A 20513-nucleotide genomic window follows, 5' to 3' on the forward strand; every position below is an offset into this window, starting at 1 on the left:
TGTTGGGTCTCTAGTGTCCCAGTTCTATCCTGTATGTTGGGTCTCTAGTGTCTCAGTTCTATCCTGTATGTTGGGTCTCTAGTGTCCCAGTTCTATCCTGTATGTTGGGTCTCTAGTGTCCCAGTTCTATCCTGTATGTTGGGTCTCTAGTGTCCCAGTTCTATCCTGTATGTTGGGTCTCTAGTGTCCCAGTTCTATCCTGTATGTTGGGTCTCTAGTGTCCCAGTTCTATCCTGTATGTTGGGTCTCTAGTGTCCCAGTTCTATCCTGTATGTTGGGTCTCTAGTGTCCCAGTTCTATCCTGTATGTTGGGTCTCTAGTGTCTAGTGTCCCAGTTCTATCCTGTATGTTGGGTCTCTAGTGTCCCAGTTCTATCCTGTATGTTGGGTCTCTAGTGTCCCAGTTCTATCCTGTATGTTGGGTCTCTAGTGTCTCAGTTCTATCCTGTATGTTGGGTCTATCTGCTAGTGTCCCAGTTCTATCCTGTATGTTGGGTCTCTAGTGTCCCAGTTCTATCCTGTATGTTGGGTCTCTAGTGTCCCAGTTCTATCCTGTATGTTGGGTCTCTAGTGTCCCAGTTCTATCCTGTCCTGTATGTTGGGTCTCTAGTGTCCCAGTTCTATCCTGTATGTTGGGTCTCTAGTGTCTCAGTTCTATCCTGTATGTTGGGTCTCTAGTGTCCCAGTTCTATCCTGTATGTTGGGTCTCTGCTGCAGTTTGTTGCTGGTGTCGAAGTTCTTTGAGCACCACCCCATCACCCAGGAGGAGGTGTCGTCAGAGGGCACCACCCCCGTGTCCGAGGCCTACCCGTCACTGCCCCCGTCCGACTCCACCGGGTGAGTCTCACAGCTGTCCTGATCACATTCTCACCTCGGCACAGTTGAAGGAAAGGAGTCGAGGAGAGGAAGCCATTTTTTAAGACTACTGAAACACAAGACTTGATTGTCTTATATCTTCTTGCTAGATTCAATGTAGACTGGAATCTCTGCTAATGCTGTGTCACATGTCCCCAGTGAGATGACCCACATGTCCCCAGTGAGATGACCCACATGTCCCCAGTGAGATGACCCACATGTCCCCAGTGAGATGACCCACATGTCCCCAGTGAGATGACCCACATGTCCCCAGTGAGATGACCCACATGTCCCCAGTGAGATGACCCACATGTCCCCAGTGAGATGACCCACATGTCCCCAGTGAGATGACCCACATGTCCCCAGTGAGATGACCCACATGTCCCCAGTGAGATGACCCACATGTCCCCAGTGAGATGACCCACATGTCCCCAGTGAGATGTGCCACATGTCCCCAGTGAGATGTGCCACATGTCCCCAGTGAGATGACCCACATGTCCCCAGTGAGATCCCACATGTCCCCAGTGAGATGACCCACATGTCCCCAGTGAGATGACCCACATGTCCCCAGATCCACATGTCCCCAGTGAGATGACCCACATGTCCCCAGTGAGATGACCCACATGTCCCCAGTGAGATGACCCACATGCCACATGTCCCCAGTGAGAGTGAGATGACCCACATGTCCCCAGTGAGATGACCCACATGTCCCCACATGTCCCCAGTGAGATGACCCACATGTCCCCAGTGAGATGACCCACATGTCCCCAGTGAGATGACCCACATGTCCCCAGTGAGATGACCCACATGTCCCCAGTGAGATGACCCACATGTCCCCAGTGAGATGACCCACATGTCCCCAGTGAGATGACCCACATGTCCCCAGTGAGATGACCCACATGTCCCCAGTGAGATGACCCACATGTCCCCAGTGAGATGACCCACATGTCCCCAGTGAGATGACCCACATGTCCCCAGTGAGATGTGCCACATGTCCCCAGTGAGATGACCCACATGTCCCCAGTGAGATGAGCCACATGTCCCCAGTGAGATGACCCACATGTCCCCAGTGAGATGACATGTCCCCAGTGAGATGACCCACATGTCCCCAGTGAGATGACCCACATGTCCCCAGTGAGATGACCCACATGTCCCCAGTGAGATGACCCACATGTCCCCAGTGAGATGACCCACATGTCCCCAGTGAGATGACCCACATGTCCCCAGTGAGATGACCCACATGTCCCCAGTGAGATGACCCACATGTCCCCAGTGAGATGACCCACATGTCCCCAGTGAGATGACCCACATGTCCCCAGTGAGATGACCCACATGTCCCCAGTGAGATGACCCACATGTCCCCAGTGAGATGACCCACATGTCCCCAGTGAGATGACCCACATGTCCCCAGTGAGATGACCCACATGTCCCCAGTGAGATGACCCACATGTCCCCAGTGAGATGACCCACATGTCCCCAGTGAGATGACCCACATGTCCCCAGTGAGAGTGAGATGACCCACATGTCCCCAGTGAGATGACCCACATGTCCCCAGTGAGATGACCCACATGTCCCCAGTGAGATGACCCACATGTCCCCAGTGAGATGACCCACATGTCCCCAGTGAGATGACCCACATGTCCCCAGTGAGATGACCCACATGTCCCCAGTGAGATGTGCCACATGTCCCCAGTGAGATGACCCACATGTCCCCAGTGAGATGACCCACATGTCCCCAGTGAGATGACCCACATGTCCCCAGTGAGATGACCCACATGTCCCCAGTGAGATGACCCACATGTCCCCAGTGAGATGACCACATGTCCCCCACATGTCCCCAGTGAGATGACCCACATGTCCCCAGTGAGATGACCCACATGTCCCCAGTGAGATGACCCACATGTCCCCAGTGAGATGACCCACATGTCCCCAGTGAGATGACCCACATGTCCCCAGTGAGATGACCCACATGTCCCCAGTGAGATGACCCACATGTCCCCAGTGAGATGACCCACATGTCCCCAGTGAGATGACCCACATGTCCCCAGTGAGATGACCCACATGTCCCCAGTGAGATGACCCACATGTCCCCAGTGAGATGACCCACATGTCCCCAGTGAGATGACCCACATGTCCCCAGTGAGATGACCCACATGTCCCCAGTGAGATGTGCCACATGTCCCCAGTGAGATGACCCACATGTCCCCAGTGAGATGACCCACATGTCCCCAGTGAGATGACCCACATGTCCCCAGTGAGATGACCCACATGTCCCCAGTGAGATGACCCACATGTCCCCAGTGAGATGACCCACATGTCCCCAGTGAGATGTGCCACATGTCCCCAGTGAGATGATCCTCCCCTCTTAACCGCTCTCTGAACCCACGTTCCTGTCCCCGTCCAAGTCCATCTCCATCCCCCCCAGAGTTTCAACCCCCATCCTCCCTGACCTCTGACCTCTCTCTGACCCCCAGCCTCCCTGACCACTGACCTCTCTCTGACCCCCAGGTCCCTGACCCCGTCTAAGTCCATCTCCATCCCACCCAGAGTTTCAACCCCCATCCTCCCTGACCTCTGACCTCTCTCTGACCCCTCAGGTCCCTGCACCACGCCAGCGTGTCCCCGTCCAAGTCCATCCCTATCCCCCAGAATTTCAGGCCCGGAGAAGAGGACCACAGGAACCAGTTTGGACAGAGAGACCGCTCGTCCTCCGCTCCCAACGTCCACATCAACACCATCGAACCAGTCAACATAGACGTGAGTCCAATATCCCCTTTTTGGCTCAGACACCTCCCCCTGCTGGAGACGAGTAGTACTGCTCCCAACGTCCACATCAACACCCGACTGTAGAATGTCTGTGTGTCCGATCCCCTTTTGGCTCAGACACTCCCCTGCTGGAGACAAGTAGTACTGCTACTGTAGAATGTCTGTGTGTCCGATGGCTCAGACACTCCCCTGCTGGAGACGAGTAGTACTGCTACTGTAGAATGTCTGTGTGTCCGATGGCTCAGACACCTCCCCCTGCTGGAGACAAGTAGTACTGCTACTGTAGAATGTCTGTGTGTCCGATGGCTCAGACACCTCCCCCTGCTGGAGACAAGTAGTACTGCTACTGTAGAATGTCTGTGTGTCCGATGGCTCAGACACCTCCCCCTGCTGGAGACGAGTAGTACTGCTACTGTAGAATGTCTGTGTGTCCGATGGCTCAGACACCTCCCCCTGCTGGAGACAAGTAGTACTGCTACTGTAGAATGTCTGTGTGTCCGATGGCTCAGACACTCCCCCTGCTGGAGACAAGTAGTACTGCTACTGTAGAATGTCTGTGTGTCCGATGGCTCAGACACCTCCCCCTGCTGGAGACAAGTAGTACTGCTACTGTAGAATGTCTGTGTGTCCGATGGCTCAGACACTCCCCCTGCTGGAGACGAGTAGTACTGCTACTGTAGAATGTCTGTGTGTCCGATGGCTCAGACACCTCCCCCTGCTGGAGACGAGTAGTACTGCTACTGTAGAATGTCTGTGTGTCCGATGGCTCAGACACCTCCCCCTGCTGGAGACGAGTAGTACTGCTACTGTAGAATGTCTGTGTGTCCGATGGCTCAGACACTCCCCCTGCTGGAGACAAGTAGTACTGCTACTGTAGAATGTGTATGTGGCAGCACTACTAGTGAAGGGGGTGCTCATCTGGGTCGAGTCGTGTTCTGTAATTCTTGGCTAAATACAACATTGTAATCATACCTTTTTATTTTAACTAGGCAAGTCGGTTAAGAACAAATTCTTATTTACGTTGACGGCCTTACCGCCGGGCCAAACCCGGACGACGCTGGTCCTATGGGACTCCCTATCACGGACTGTTGTGATACAGCCCGGAATCGAACCAGGGTGTCTGTAGTGACGCCTCTAGCGCTGAGATGCCTTAGACCGCTGCAACACTCGGGAGCCCCTTAAAGAGGAAATGACAGCGTTTTTTTTTTTTTTAGCAACGTGAAATCTTAAAATCTTTTCATATTCACCCCAGGAAGAACCTTGCCCTTTTATGGTCATTTCACCTTTTCATACATTTCTAGAATGTTTGGGCATTTGTGAACAATAGCGATATAATGCGTTTGGACAATTAGTAAGACACTAGAAAATCTGTTTCCAGGAATGGCTGTTTCAGAACTGTAGGCTTATAGGCCTGTCAAAGGCCTGTCATCATGAGGCCTGTCACTGACTGCATCATTCACTATGAACTGGACTGTGTGTTTACAATCTTATTCAAACTGGACTGTTGTTTAGTAGGGCCTGTCATCATTCACTATGACATTTCTGACAAGCGAGCACTTGGTCATATTCATCATGTTCATAAATGTTTTGGGCATTCACTATGAACTGGAACTGTGCGTTTGGACAATTAGTAAGACACTGCAGTAAATATAACCATCTGAACTGCAGACTGGTGCAGACAAAGCCCAATCACAGAACTGTGTGTTTACAGGCAGTAGGGTCTAATATGAAGGCTGTGTGTTTCAGACAGAGGCCTGTCATGAACACTGTGTGTTTACAGGCCTGTCATCATGAGGCCTGTCACATGAAGGCCTGTCTGTGTGTTTCACAGAGGCCTGTCATCATTCACTATGAACTGGACTGTGTGTTTACAGACAGTAGGGCCTGTCATCATTCACTATGAACTGGACTGTGTGTTTACAGGCAGTAGGACCTGTCAGTCACTATGAACTGGACTGTGTGTTTACAGACAGTAGGGCCTGTCAGTCACTATGAACTGGACTGTGTGTTTACAGGCAGTAGGGCCTGTCATCATTCACTATGAACTGGACAGTGTGTTTACAGACAGTAGGACCTGTCATCAGTCACTATGAACTGGACTGTGTGTTTACAGACAGTAGGGCCTGTCATCATTCACTATGAACTGGACTGTGTGTTTACAGACAGTAGGGCCTGTCATCATTCACTATGAACTGGACTGTGTGTTTACAGACAGTAGGGCCTGTCAGTCACTATGAACTGGACTGTGTGTTTACAGACAGTAGGGCCTGTCAGTCACTATGAACTGGACTGTGTGTTTACAGACAGTAGGGCCTGTCAGTCACTATGAACTGGACTGTGTGTTTACAGACAGTAGGGCCTGTCAGTCACTATGAACTGGACAGTGTGTTTACAGACAGTAGGACCTGTCATCAGTCACTATGAACTGGACTGTGTGTTTACAGACAGTAGGGCCTGTCATCATTCACTATGAACTGGACTGTGTGTTTACAGACAGTAGGACCTGTCATCAGTCACTATGAACTGGACTGTGTGTTTACAGACAGTAGGGCCTGTCATCATTCACTATGAACTGGACTGTGTGTTTACAGACAGTAGGGCCTGTCAGTCACTATGAACTGGACTGTGTGTTTACAGACAGTAGGGCCTGTCATCATTCACTATGAACTGGACTGTGTGTTTACATACCTTAAGGGAAGAATTCGGCAGTACCTGTATGGTTAGTGAGAAAGTCCATATTGCAAATGTACGGTCCCTTACTAGACGTCCGAAATCGTTTGTAAAATTCGCGGACGGCGTCGGGCCGAGCGGCAGGGCCGGACCTACCAGGAAGTCATCAAATGAACGTTGTCGGACATTCGGTTTCCGTTTTACAAAAATAATAAGATTTATGTCATTTTTCCCATGTCCCGGAAATTCCCACAAGAGGGCATAAGCAATCATATGGCTATTGCTACAAAACATCACGATTCACGACGGGCCCTTATCTCGAAAACTGAAAATATTTAGAAGCCGAAACTCGGTGAGCGTAGGGGCGGCATAATGGGCAGTTGGCCCCGAACAAGATGGCGTCTAGGCCTCAACGGTTTTTGAGTTATGGCCATTTATCTGGGATTAAAGGTCCAAAATGAAAATAGAGAAATTATTTTTCCACTTCACGTCAAAGTCAAGGAGCCTCCGGTGTCAATAAAAAAAGAACCAGCCATTTATCTATCGTCATTTAAGAGAAATCGTACAACGACACCTTGGTGATGTTCACGGATAGGTGTTTTTTTTTTCAACGGTTACAGATCCAGTTGCAGGTTGTTCTTACGAATCTTTTTAAAGTGTGCTGCGGAGCTCTGCGAGATTTCTGTGATTTTCTATGATTTTCTGAAATAACACACACTCACTAAACCCTCCGTAAATAACTCAGTTCTTAACGTAAAGACTTAAAACTCAGGATTCTGTAAAGGCATACCCCAATCATGATATGAGTTTATTTATAGCTTCCTGTGCCAACCGGAAGTGCCTTTAATGGTGTCACAGTGGCAGTTTCCATGGGTTAAAAAGGTCAGATCTTTTCAACATTTAGACATTTAGAAAAGTCTCAGAGACACAAGACTAGGTGCATTGAAACCGGCTCGGGCCATAGAGACGGACCACAACGTTTCGGTCCGATAGCTCATTCAAGGACCCCATAGCAAGGCATTGAAAAAAATGGATTTTCAGCACCAATTAGGGTTTTACTCGGGCACCGAAGGACCTATCGAGCCGAAACTCGGGATTCGGGGTCGCCTCACATAGGCCTTCACATAATGTCTGACCTGGACCCGCAGCTAGAACGTAACTATGTGTTTTACGTTTTTATTATGTTTTAAACTAATGGCGCTGTGAATTATGGGCCTGCTCTGACATATGTGATAGTTGGCTTCTAAATGAGTTGGAAAAAGTGGGTTTGGTGTCAATTGGTATCAGTTTGGTGTCAGAATGACATCTAATTGACTGGTGGACACTGACTTGCTAGTTGACTTTTGTACATTAGCAATATGTTTAAACGGAGAGGGACCATCACCAAAATGGCATTCTGAAATCAACACAAAAATGGCATCACCATAGTCTTCAGGCTGTGCAGAGTTCAACGAGACGCCCCGCTTGACCGTAGCTCGCTCTGAGTGCAGCGACCTTGAAAAAAAAAAAAGAAGGCGCAAAAGGAAGCCTGGCCCTCAATGTCATTTGCTTTTGGGTGACAGTGAGAGAACCGTTAGGGTGAGAAGCACAATTCGACCTCAGGTACGTTCCTGAGGTCCTCCCGATCCGTGCAAGCCTAACCTTGACCGTGTGGCATTAACCCTTAACAGTTAAAATAAGGTGTTTACTTCAAACAGTTTGCATTGACTTCTCTCCCCATAGGAATACATTGCCTGCACCTCTAAATTCAACCTGAGGCCTATGTGGGTTATGAATGCCTTATGAACCTGTCTTCTATGACAGTCCATCAGCTCACTATGAGGTCTACCTGTGCCGATTCTAAGCTTCCTGAAGCAACCGGAAGTGGTTAAATTGACCCAAAAAGGTGTTTTGATGTACATAACCTTCAAAGGTGAAAATGACTACATTCAACCCTGTGTAGATCGTAGATCAGTCAATTCTTAACTTAAAGACTTAAAACTCAGGATTCTGTAAGTTTCTATGTCAATCAAGACATGGGTTTACTTATAGCTTCCTGTGCCAACCGGAAGTGCCTTTAATGATGTCACAGTGGCAGTTTCCAAGGGTTAAAAAGGTCAGATCTTTTCAAAACTTCATATGTGTGACTAGGTAACCCTCATGAACTGTAAATCAGTCATTTCTCCCAACAGATGTCAAAGAAAAGCTCTCACACGCGCACACACAGCAAGGATGGAGTGAAAAAGTGCGGTTCTCAAAGACACAGAGAGCAGGCAATGGCATAAACATAATCTCTAGGCCGTGCCGAGTTCAACGAGATATCCCGCTTGACCGTAGCTCGCTCGGTCTGAGCGCAGCGACCATTAGAAAAGTAGGCCCAAAATGAAGCCTGCCCCACAACGTCATTTGCTTTTGGGTGACAGTGAGAGAACCGTTAGGGTGAGAAGCACAATTCGACCTCAGGTACGTTCCTAAGGTCCTCCTGATCCGTGCAAGCCTAACCTTGACCATGTGGCATTAACCCTTAATAGTTAAAATAAGGTGTTTACTTCAAAGAGTTTGCATTGACTTCTCTCCCCATAGGAATACATTGCCTGCACCCCTAAATTCAACCTGAAGCCTATGTGGGTTATGAATGACTTATGAACCTGTCTTCTATGACAGTCCATCAGACCACTATGAGGTCTACCTGTGCCAATTATAAGCTTCCTGAAGCAACCGGAAGTGGTTGAAATCACCTTATCAGTGTTGATCCATACACTGCATGCAGTTTGATAGACATAGTGCATTCAACCCTGTGTAGATCAGTCAATTCTTAACTTAAAGACTTAAAACTCAGGATTCTGTAAGTGGCTATGTCAATCAAGACATGTGTTTACTTATAGCTTCCTGTGCCAACCGGAAGTGCCTTTAATTGGGTCACACTGTCTGTTTTGAAGGGTTAGAAAAGTCACATCTCTCCAAAACTTCATATGTGTGACCAGGTAACCCTCCTAAACTGTAAATCAGTCATTTCTCCCAGCAGATGTCAAAGAAAAGCTCACACGCACACACAGCAAGGATGGAGTGAAAAGTGTGGTTCTCAAAGACACAGAGAGCAGGCAATGGCATAAACATAATGTCTAGGCCGTGCCGAGTTCAACGAGATATCCCGCTTGACCGTAGCTCGCTCGGTCTGAGCGCAGCGACCATTAGAAAAGTAGGCCCAAAATGAAGCCTGCCCCACAACGTCATTTGCTTTTGGGTGACAGTGAGAGAACCGTTAGGGTGAGAAGCACAATTCGACCTCAGGTATGTTCCTAAGGTCCTTCCGATCCGTGCAAGCCTAACGTTGACCGTGTGGCATTAACCCTTAATAGTTAAAAGAAGGTGTTTACTTCAAAGAGTTTGCATTGACTTCTCTCCCCATAGGAATACATTGCCTTTACCCCTAAATTCAACCTGAAGTCTATATGGGTTATGAATGCCGTATGAACCTGTCTTTGGTAACAGTCCATCAGGCCAGTGTGAGGTCTACCTGTGTTGATTCTAAGCTTCCTGGACCAACCGGAAGTGGTTAAAATCACCCTAAAAGTGTTTTTCCATTACCTGCCTGCAGTTTGATAGACATAGTGCATTCAACCCTGTGTAAATCAGTCAATTCTTAACGTAAGGACTTAAAACTCAGGATTCTGTAAAAGCATAGCCCAGTGAGGATATGTGTTGACTTATAGCTTCCTGTGACAACCGGAAGTGCCTTAATTGGTGTCTCAGGGGCTGTTTCGAGGTGTTAAAAAAGTCAGATCTGTCCAAAACTTCATATGTGTGATTAGGCAACCCCATGAACTGTAAATCAGTCATTTTTCCCATAAAATTTCAAAGGAAAACTAAATCACACAGACACACAACTTGGAAGGAGGGACGTATTGGGGTTTGTAGAGACAGACAGTGCCTCCAATAGTTAGCTTTGTTCGAGCTAAAAAAGAACCGTCAGACCTAGAGTTCCGAAACTTTAGAAACCTGTTCTAGACCTCGGGTCGATAGTGCGTGGTGAGTTAGGTGGCTCTAGAAGGTTCTCGGACCGAGAAATAGCCTTGTACATTTGCAATGATTTCAATTCATTTTGACCATTACGAAAATGGCGACATTTAGAAAAGTCTCAGAGACACAAGACTAGGTGCATTGGAACCGGCTCGGCCCATAGAGACGGACCCCAACGTTTCGGTCCGATAGCTCATTCAAGGACCCCATAGCAAGGCATGGAAAAAAGTGGATTTTCAGCACCAATTAGGGTTTTACTCGGGCACCGAAGGACCTATCGAGCCGAAACTCGGGATTCGGGGTCGCCTCACATAGGCCTTCACATAATGTCTGACCTGGACCCGCAGCTAGAACGTAACTATGTGTTTTACGTTTTATTATGTTTTAAACTAAAGGCGCTGTGAATTATGGGCCTGCTCTGACATATATGATAGTTGGCTTCTAAATGAGTTGGAAAAAGTGGGTTTGGTGTCAATTGGTATCAGTTTGGTGTCAAAATGACATCTAATTGACTGATGGACACTGACTTGCTAGTTGACTTTTGTACATTAGCAATATGTTTAAACGGAGAGGGACCATCACCAAAAGTGACATTCTGAAATCAACCCTAACGAGCCATGGAGATGAACCAGAATCACTGCCCAGCTATCCCGAGTTCATCGGGCCAGTCAATTTCACATTCCTGCAGGATTTTTATAGCATGACAAATTCGTGATGGTACCTGCCCATTGAACCACATTGCAAATGCACAGTGACTTTGCAAAAGTGAGAAAACATAAACAAATGGACATGATGAAATCAACACAACGAGTGATGGAAATGTACAACTATCACTGCTCAGCCATCCTGTGTTCATCAGACCAGTCAATTTTGCATTTTTGAGCATGTCAAATTTCATATGGTAAATGCACATTGAAACATATTGCAAATGCACGTACAATATGATTCTATAGTGAAAAAAAATCACCTAATGGACATGATGAAATCAACACAACGAGTGATGGAAATGTACAACTATCACTGCCCGGCCATCCTGTGTTCCCATAGCGAGCATTAATATCAGAATGACCGGTAAATGCATTTACAACCATATTTTTATTTTTGGGTTACCAGTTGCACAACAATGCACGTGCATTTGCAATATGATTCTATAGTGAAAAAACATCACCTAATGGACATGATGAAATCAACACAACGAGTGATGGAAATGTACAACTATCACTGCTCGGCCATCCTGTGTCCATCAGACCAGTCAATTTTGCATTTTTGAGCATGTCAAATTTCATATGGTAAATGCACATTGAAACATATTGCAAATGCGCGCGCACTTGCAATATGATTCTATAGTGTAAAAACATCACCTAATGGACATGATGAAATCAACACAACGAGTGATGGAAATGTACAACTATCACTGCCCGGCCATCCTGTGTTCCCATAGCGAGCATTAATATCAGAATGACCGGTAAATGCATTTACAACCATATTTTTATTTTTGGGTTACCAGTTGCACAACAATGCACGTGCATTTGCAATATGATTCTATAGTGAAAAACATCACCTAATGGACATGATGAAATCAACACAACGAGTGATGGAAATGTACAACTATCACTGCTCGGCCATCCTGTGTCCATCAGACCAGTCAATTTTGCATTTTTGAGCATGTCAAATTTCATATGGTAAATGCACATTGAAACATATTGCAAATGCGCGTGCACTTACAATATGATTCTATAGTGAAAAACATCACCTAATGTTCACGATGAAATCAACACAACGAGTGATGGAAAGGAACAACTATCACTGCCCGGCCATCCTGTGTTCCCATAGCGGGCATTAATATCAGAATGACCGGTAAATGCATTCACAACCCTATTTTCATTTTTGGGTTACCAGGTGCCTATTTTCAATCACCAGTTGCACAACAATGCGTATCCATCAGAATATTTTAAACAGTCCATAAAGCACTCAGGACGGACTCCATAGATAGAGGGCCGTAGTAGGGTACTCCCATAGCGGGCATGGACAATAGGCGTCCCGGTAAATGCATTTACAACCATATTTTTATTTTTGGGTTACCAGTTGCACAACAATGCACGTGCATTTGCAATATGATTCTATAGTGAAAAAACATCACCTAATGGACATGATGAAATCAACACAACAAGTGATGGAAATGTACAACTATCACTGCTCGGCCATCCTGTGTTCATCAGACCAGTCAATTTCACATTCCTGCAGGATTTTTATAGCATGACAAATTCGTGATGGTACCTGCCCATTGAACCATATTGCAAATGCACAGTGACTTTGCAAAAGTGAGGAAACATAAACAAATGGACATGATGAAATCAACACAACGAGTGATGGAAATGTACAACTATCACTGCTCAGCCATCCTGTGTTCATCAGACCAGTCAATTTTGCATTTTTGAGCATGTCAAATTTCATATGGTAAATGCACATTGAAACATATTGCAAATGCACGTGCACTTACAATATGATTCTATAGTGAAAAACATCACCTAATGGACATGATGAAATCAACACAACGAGTGATGGAAATGTACAACTATCACTGCTCGGCCATCCTGTGTCCATCAGACCAGTCAATTTTGCATTTTTGAGCATGTCAAATTTCATATGGTAAATGCACATTGAAACATATTGCAAATGCGCGCACTTGCAATATGATTCTATAGTGTAAAAACATCACCTAATGGACATGATGAAATCAACACAACGAGTGATGGAAATGTACAACTATCACTGCCCGGCCATCCTGTGTTCCCATAGCGAGCATTAATATCAGAATGACCGGTAAATGCATTTACAACCATATTTTTATTTTTGGGTTACCAGTTGCACAACAATGCACGTGCATTTGCAATATGATTCTATAGTGAAAAAACATCACCTAATGGACATGATGAAATCAACACAACGAGTGATGGAAATGTACAACTATCACTGCTCGGCCATCCTGTGTCCATCAGACCAGTCAATTTTGCATTTTTGAGCATGTCAAATTTCATATGGTAAATGCACATTGAAACATATTGCAAATGCGCGCACTTGCAATATGATTCTATAGTGTAAAAACATCACCTAATGGACATGATGAAATCAACACAACGAGTGATGGAAATGTACAACTATCACTGCCCGGCCATCCTGTGTTCCCATAGCGAGCATTAATATCAGAATGACCGGTAAATGCATTTACAACCATATTTTTATTTTTGGGTTACCAGTTGCACAACAATGCACGTGCATTTGCAATATGATTCTATAGTGAAAAACATCACCTAATGGACATGATGAAATCAACACAACGAGTGATGGAAATGTACAACTATCACTGCTCGGCCATCCTGTGTCCATCAGACCAGTCAATTTTGCATTTTTGAGCATGTCAAATTTCATATGGTAAATGCACATTGAAACATATTGCAAATGCGCGCGCACTTGCAATATGATTCTATAGTGTAAAAACATCACCTAATGGACATGATGAAATCAACACAACGAGTGATGGAAATGTACAACTATCACTGCCCGGCCATCCTGTGTTCCCATAGCGAGCATTAATATCAGAATGACCGGTAAATGCATTTACAACCATATTTTTATTTTTGGGTTACCAGTTGCACAACAATGCACGTGCATTTGCAATATGATTCTATAGTGAAAAACATCACCTAATGGACATGATGAAATCAACACAACGAGTGATGGAAATGTACAACTATCACTGCTCGGCCATCCTGTGTCCATCAGACCAGTCAATTTTGCATTTTTGAGCAAGGTCAAATTTCATATGGTAAATGCACATTGAAACATATTGCAAATGCACGTGCACTTGCAATATGATTATATAGTGAAAAACATCACAAAATGGACATGATGAAGTCAACACAACGAGTGATGGAAAGGAACAACTATCACTGCCCGGCCATCCCGAGTTCATCAGGCCAGTCAATTTTGCATTTCTGCAGGATTTTTGAGCATGTCAAATTTCTTACGTCATTTGGCCCACAAAAAATCCTTATGCACAATTTAAAAAAATATATAAAAAAATATGATAATAAAATTGGACAAAAGTATATTCATACAGTTCTTACACATGTGTAATTGACAAAAAAATGAAAGAATTTCAAAAAACGGTCCAGAAAGCACTTTTTTAAGGGTGTGTGAAGTTTTTACAAAATTTTGACATTTTTGACTTTTGACTTTGACTTCCTATGAAATCATATTGGAATTGGACAAAACATATTCCTTATGCGCATGTAAAAAAAAAAAAAAAATTATGATAATAAAATTGGACAAAAGTATATTCATACAGTTCTTACACATGTGTAATTGACAAAAAATCGAAAGAATTTCGAAAAACGGTCCAGAAAGCACTTTTTATGGGTGTGTGAAGTTTTTACAAAATTTTGACATTTTTGACTTTTGACTTCCTATGAAATCATATTGGAATTGGACAAAACATATTCCTTATGCGCATATAAAAAAAAATTAAAAAATTATGATAATAAAATTGGACAAAAGTATATTCATACAGTTCTTACACATGTGTAATTGACAAAAAATCGAAAGAATTTCGAAAAACGGTCCAGAAAGCACTTTTTTAAGGGGTGATAAGTTTTTGAAAAAAAATTTCATTTTTTCAAAATTTTACTTTTGGACATTAATTTGGGTTACATATCCAATATGAAAAACCCCGGTGGAGCGCATTTGCCCCCTGTTGAATTTTTAAAGTGTTACAACTGGCAATTGCCATATGGCATTTGCAATACACTTTGGATGAATCAACGCCGAATTGGGTGGTATTGGCCAATGTGTATATGGTTTGTCCGATGCCAATGACTTGCCATTCATTTTTGTCCAATACAGGGGGGTATTCCCTTACAGACAGTAGGACCTGTCATCATTCACTATGAACTGGACTGTGTGTTTACAGGAAGTGGCTTGCAGCACAACTAGATCAATAGAACACATTCACCAAAATACACCTAAAAATGAATTTCTGTAAATATGTCAATATCAGGGAGTCCTCTTACATTTGGGAACTTTACAGTCCTGTTGATCAAACAACCATGAAAAGGCAGTATCTCTCTCCCTCAGTTATACACATAAACAACAACAAGATCAACAGCTAATGCTAGCCAGAGAAAGATGAGCTAACATCTAACGAAGTAACATTTAAATAAACCCTCTAAACTTTTTTCACCTAATTAGGCTGTCAAAATTGCACTGATAAACGATGCGGAATTGTAACCTCCTCGTCTTTCTGCAGTTTGCCTGCCAACAATGCAAGGCTTGTCCCACAAGCCAACTGGCTAACGTTGGCGAAGCTAGCTAGCTAGCTACTTCCAGACACAGCAGAGCTGTTTACATGTTACAGAGAGCGTTCTTGACTAACTATTACTTTTCCTAAGTTTACTGACCCCGGGTTAAACTCAGCAGGTGTTTCACCTTGGTAAATTCATCAGTTATTCTCTGAAATTTATGAATGCGACCATGAAAAGGCAGTATCTCTCTCCCTCAGTTATACAGAGAGATATGCCGACTAGATAAGCCGTTCTTGCTAGCTTTACCCAATGACACCTGCATCTCTAGCCGTGTGTAGCCACCGAAAAAACAAGATGACGGAAGAGTCAGTCACTCACCCACGTCTCCAATGACATGGTATCCTCCTAGCAGCTAGCTCTCGCTAGCTAACGTTAGGCTCCGTGTTTTTAGCTCGCTAGCTAATGTTAGGCTCCGTGTTTTTAGCTCGCTAGCTAACGTTAGGCTCCGTGTTTTTAGCTCGCTAGCTAACGTTAGGCTCCGTGTTTTTAGCTCGCTAGCTAACGTTAGGCTCCGTGTTTTTAGCTCGCTAGCTAACGTTAGGCTCTGTGTTTTTAGCTCGCTAGCTAACGTTAGGCTCCGTGTTTTTAGCTCGCTAGCTAACGTTAGGCTCCGTGTTTTTAGCTCGCTAGCTAACGTTAGGCTCCGTGTTTTTAGCTCGCTAGCTAACGTTAGGCTCCGTGTTTTTAGCTCGCTAGCTAACGTTAGGCTCCGTGTTTTTAGCTCGCTAGCTAACGTTAGGCTCCGTGTTTTTAGCTCGCTAGCTAACGTTAGGCTCTGTGTTTTTAGCTCGCTAGCTAACGTTAGGCTCCGTGTTTTTAGCTCGCTAGCTAACGTTAGGCTCCGTGTTTTTAGCTCGCTACATAACTAGATACGCTAGTCCATCAGCCATGTTATGGCTGACTTGTGATCATTTGGCCTTGCTAGTTTGATTTATATTGTCATTCTCAACCTTAGTTACATTCGTCTGTTTGTTTGTTGTTGTTGTCCATAATATTGAGCCATTGAAACTGAGACGGTGCATTCCTTATGGTATCAGGCCCGCTGTGATTTACAACCCGATTAGCAATATGTTTTGGGACTACCAAGAAATGTATTAGTTTATTATATTAATCATACATTGAAATACATCCATCTGTTCTGCCATCAATGCCTTTTAGTGTACATCATAACATTTAGAGTCAAATATGACCTATTTTTAAAACCTCTTTAATAAAGTTGGTTTTGTATACATAAACTGGGAATTTTATATTTTTTTGACTAATATATATACTTTTATGAAAACAGTGTTGACTGCAAAAGTAGTCAGTTCCACTAAGTGTTATACAAGCTACCAAGATATAACCCAATCTGTAGCGTTTATCTGGAATCTGAGATGACTAGCAGTCTTCACAGTATTGTGATTCTCTGTTATTTCCTCTCTCTCTGTCTGTCTGTCTCTGTCTCTCTGTCTCTCTCTCTGTCTCTCTCTCTGTCCCTCTCTCTGTCTCTCTCTCTCTCTCTCTCTCTCTCTCTCTCTCTCTCTCTCTCTCTCTCTCTCTCTCTCTCTCTCTCTCTCTCTCTCTCTCTCTCTCTCTCTCTCTCTCTCTCTGTGTCTCTCTCTCTCTCTCTCTCTCTCTCTCTCTCTCTCTCTCTCTCTCTCTCTCTCTCTCTCTCTCTCTCTCTGTCTCTCTCTGTCTCTCTCTGTCTCTCTCTCTCTCTCTCTCTCTCTCTCTCTCTCTCTCTCTCTCTCTGTCTCTCTCTCTCTCTATCTCTCTCTGTCTCTGTCTCTGTCTCTGCCTCTCTGTCTCTGTCTCTCTCTCTCTCTCTCTCTCTGCCTCTGTCTCTCTCTCTCTCTCTCTCTCTCTCTGCCTCTGTCTCTCTCTCTGCCTCTGTCTCTCTCTCTCTCTCTGCCTCTGTCTCTCTCTCTCTCTGTCTCTCTCTCTGTCTCTCTCTCTGTCTCTCTCTCTCTCTCTCTGTCTCTCTCTCTGTCTCTGTCTCTGTCTCTCTGTCTCTCTGTCTCTCTGTCTCTCTCTGTCTCTCTCTGTCTCTCTCTGTCTCTCTCTGTCTCTCTCTGTCTCTCTCTCTCTCTGTCTCTCTGTCTCTCTGTCTCTCTGTCTCTCTGTCTCTGTCTCTGTCTCTCTCTCTCTCTGCCTCTGTCTCTGTCTCTCTCTGCCTCTGTCTCTGTCTCTCTCTCTGCCTCTGTCTCTGTCTCTCTCTCTGTCTCTCTCTCTGTCTCTCTCTCTGTCTCTCTCTCTGTCTCTCTCTCTGTCTTTCTTTCTTTCTTTCTTTCTTTCTTTCAGGACTTGATTCGAGACCAAGGTTTACAGAGATCAGAAGGAGGTAAGGAAGCGATCATCATCACTAATTCAATCAACAAGTCCCCCCCCACCACCACCACCCCCATATCCTGCATCCGTGTTCTCTTTCTCTCTTGTTTTAAAAGGAACCTCATTTTGTCCAGTCAGAATTCTAATTCTACTAGTCTTGTTGATGCATATTCAGAATATTTGTCCTTAGACTGTAAAACTCTGTCCCTTTTTAAGGAGACTTCCCCTTTAAGAGAGCCATCTACCCTTTTTATTCCCCTAACATTCTCTGATTTCTACTGCCCATCCATGCTCCCTCTGAAAGAGTGTAGACTACTTACTATAGGGCCAGTCTCAAATTGTACCCTATTCCCTATCTTAGTGCACTACTTTTCGCCAGTGATAATGTGTGGGAAAAACTCCCTAACTTTATACTGGTCCACGGAGACAGATTCATGCATTCTCCTCGTTGGCACTCATTGGGCTCTGGCCAGAAGTAGAGCACGGTACAGTGACTAGGCGTCCATTTTGGATCGGGCCTACAGTAGGTACCATAGAGAAGTGGGCCCAGTAGCTGGTCTTCAGGGCCAGTGATCCTGCTGTGTCTGTCTCTCTTCCCCCCCCCCCTGCTGCAGCCCTCCCATTGCAGACCCTCCCACCCGCCTGCTGCTTGAGGAAACACCGAACACGGATCTCAAGCCCCCTCCTATACTCCTACCCCAATGACATAGTCTTTGATTTTGAGTCCGAGCCTGTGTTCCGAGGTAGCTAGGCCTCTGTGTGTGGTATTGTGGTGTGTGTATTGTGGTGATGTGTGTGTGTGTGTGTGTGTCCTCACCTCCCACCAGTGTTTTGGCCCTCCACTGTCGTGTCTGTGTTTCACTCTTCACTCTCTTTCCTTATGTTTTTCTCTCACTACCATAATCCCTCACACTGTAACTACCGACCGCCACCCCCCTCCCTCTGCTTCCAAAACTCCCATATGGGAGGGTTTTTGTGTTTCAGGGCCTGTGTCCACAAAGCATCTCTGAGTAGGGCTGAGGCTCTAGGATCTGCCCATATATTCTGATTCATTGTGATCTAGAAGGGGAAAACCGATCCTACCGATCCAGGCTCTGATCAGGGAATAGGAAAATACACTATAGATGTATAGGACATTATATACCTGTCCTCAGAACTGACATACCATGTAACTGTGTTGACTGACTGTAGTTGACAGTGTAATGTGTTGACTGACTGTAGTTGACAGTGTTGACTGACTGTAGTTGACTGTGTTGACTGATTGTAGTGTAATGTGTTGACTGACTGTAGTTGACTGTGTTGACTGACTGTAGTTGACTGTGTTGACTGACTGTAGTTGACAGTGTAACTGTGTTGACTGACTGTAGTTGACAGTGTAACTGTGTTGACTGACTGTAGTTGACAGTGTACTGTGTTGACATGACTGTAGTTGACAGTGTAATGTGTTGACTGACTGTAGTTGACAGTGTAATGTGTTGACTGACTGTAGTTGACAGTGTAATGTGTTGACTGACTGTAGTTGACAGTGTAATTTGTTGACTGACTGTAGTTGACAGTGTAATGTGTTGACTGACTGTAGTTGACAGTGTAATGTGTTGACTGACTGTAGTTGACAGTGTAATGTGTTGACTGACTGTAGTTGACAGTGTAATGTGTTGACTGACTGTAGTTGACAGTGTAATTTGTTGACTGACTGTAGTTGACAGTGTAATGTGTTGACTGACTGTAGTTGACAGTGTACTGTGTTGACTGACTGTAGTTGACAGTGTAATGTGTTGACTGACTGTAGTTGACAGTGTAATTTGTTGACTGACTGTAGTTGACAGTGTAATGTGTTGACTGACTGTAGTTGACAGTGTAATGTGTTGACTGACTGTAACTGTGTTGACTGACTGTAGTTGACAGTGTAACTGTGTTGACTGACTGTAGTTGACAGTGTAATTGTGTTGACTGACTGTAGTTGACAGTGTAATGTGTTGACTGACTGTAGTTGACAGTGTTGACTGTGTAATGTGTTGACTGACTGTAGTTGACAGTGTACTGTGTTGACTGACTGTAGTTGACAGTGTAATGTGTTGACTGACTGTAACTGTGTTGACTGACTGTAGTTGACAGTGTACTGTGTTGACTGACTGTAGTTGACAGTGTACTGTGTTGACTGACTGTAGTTGACTGTGTAATTTGTTGACTGACTGTAGTTGACAGTGTAATGTGTTGACTGGCTGTAGTTGACAGTGTTGACTGACTGTAGTTGACGGTGTAATATTTTCACTACCTTCCAGTAGGTTGTTGTCTTTTTAATGTATTGTTGGAAGCCACATTGAGATGTATTGGTTATAAAGTAGAGGATGCCCTTAAAGTACTACATTACCCAGAGTTCCCTACTGCACCAGGCACCTCCCCCCATCTCAGCAACACCCTCTCCTTCACACACCGGTGGCACTGATGGTTTCCTCTGAACTGATGGCTTCTACGGTTGTGGCTAGATGGAGGATTTGACAGGTTAGGGAGAAGTTGACGGGTTAGGGAGAAGTTGACGGGTTAGGGAGAAGTTGAC

General features: G+C 44.9%; 1 protein-coding gene across 1 annotated transcript in view; it reads left to right on the forward strand.

The window, feature by feature from the left end:
- Window positions 1-20513, forward strand: part of LOC127926940 (serine/threonine-protein kinase B-raf-like) — a 130602-nt gene that overhangs the window by 75521 nt on the left and 34568 nt on the right. Inside the window, 4 exon segments of the mRNA XM_052512567.1 lie at window positions 717-836; window positions 3452-3611; window positions 17930-17969; window positions 18571-18699. Of these exon segments, the coding sequence (XP_052368527.1) occupies window positions 717-836; window positions 3452-3611; window positions 17930-17969; window positions 18571-18699 (449 nt within the window).

This window comes from Oncorhynchus keta, unplaced genomic scaffold (assembly GCF_023373465.1).
Source record: "Oncorhynchus keta strain PuntledgeMale-10-30-2019 unplaced genomic scaffold, Oket_V2 Un_contig_86_pilon_pilon, whole genome shotgun sequence".
Lineage (NCBI taxonomy): Eukaryota > Metazoa > Chordata > Actinopteri > Salmoniformes > Salmonidae > Oncorhynchus > Oncorhynchus keta.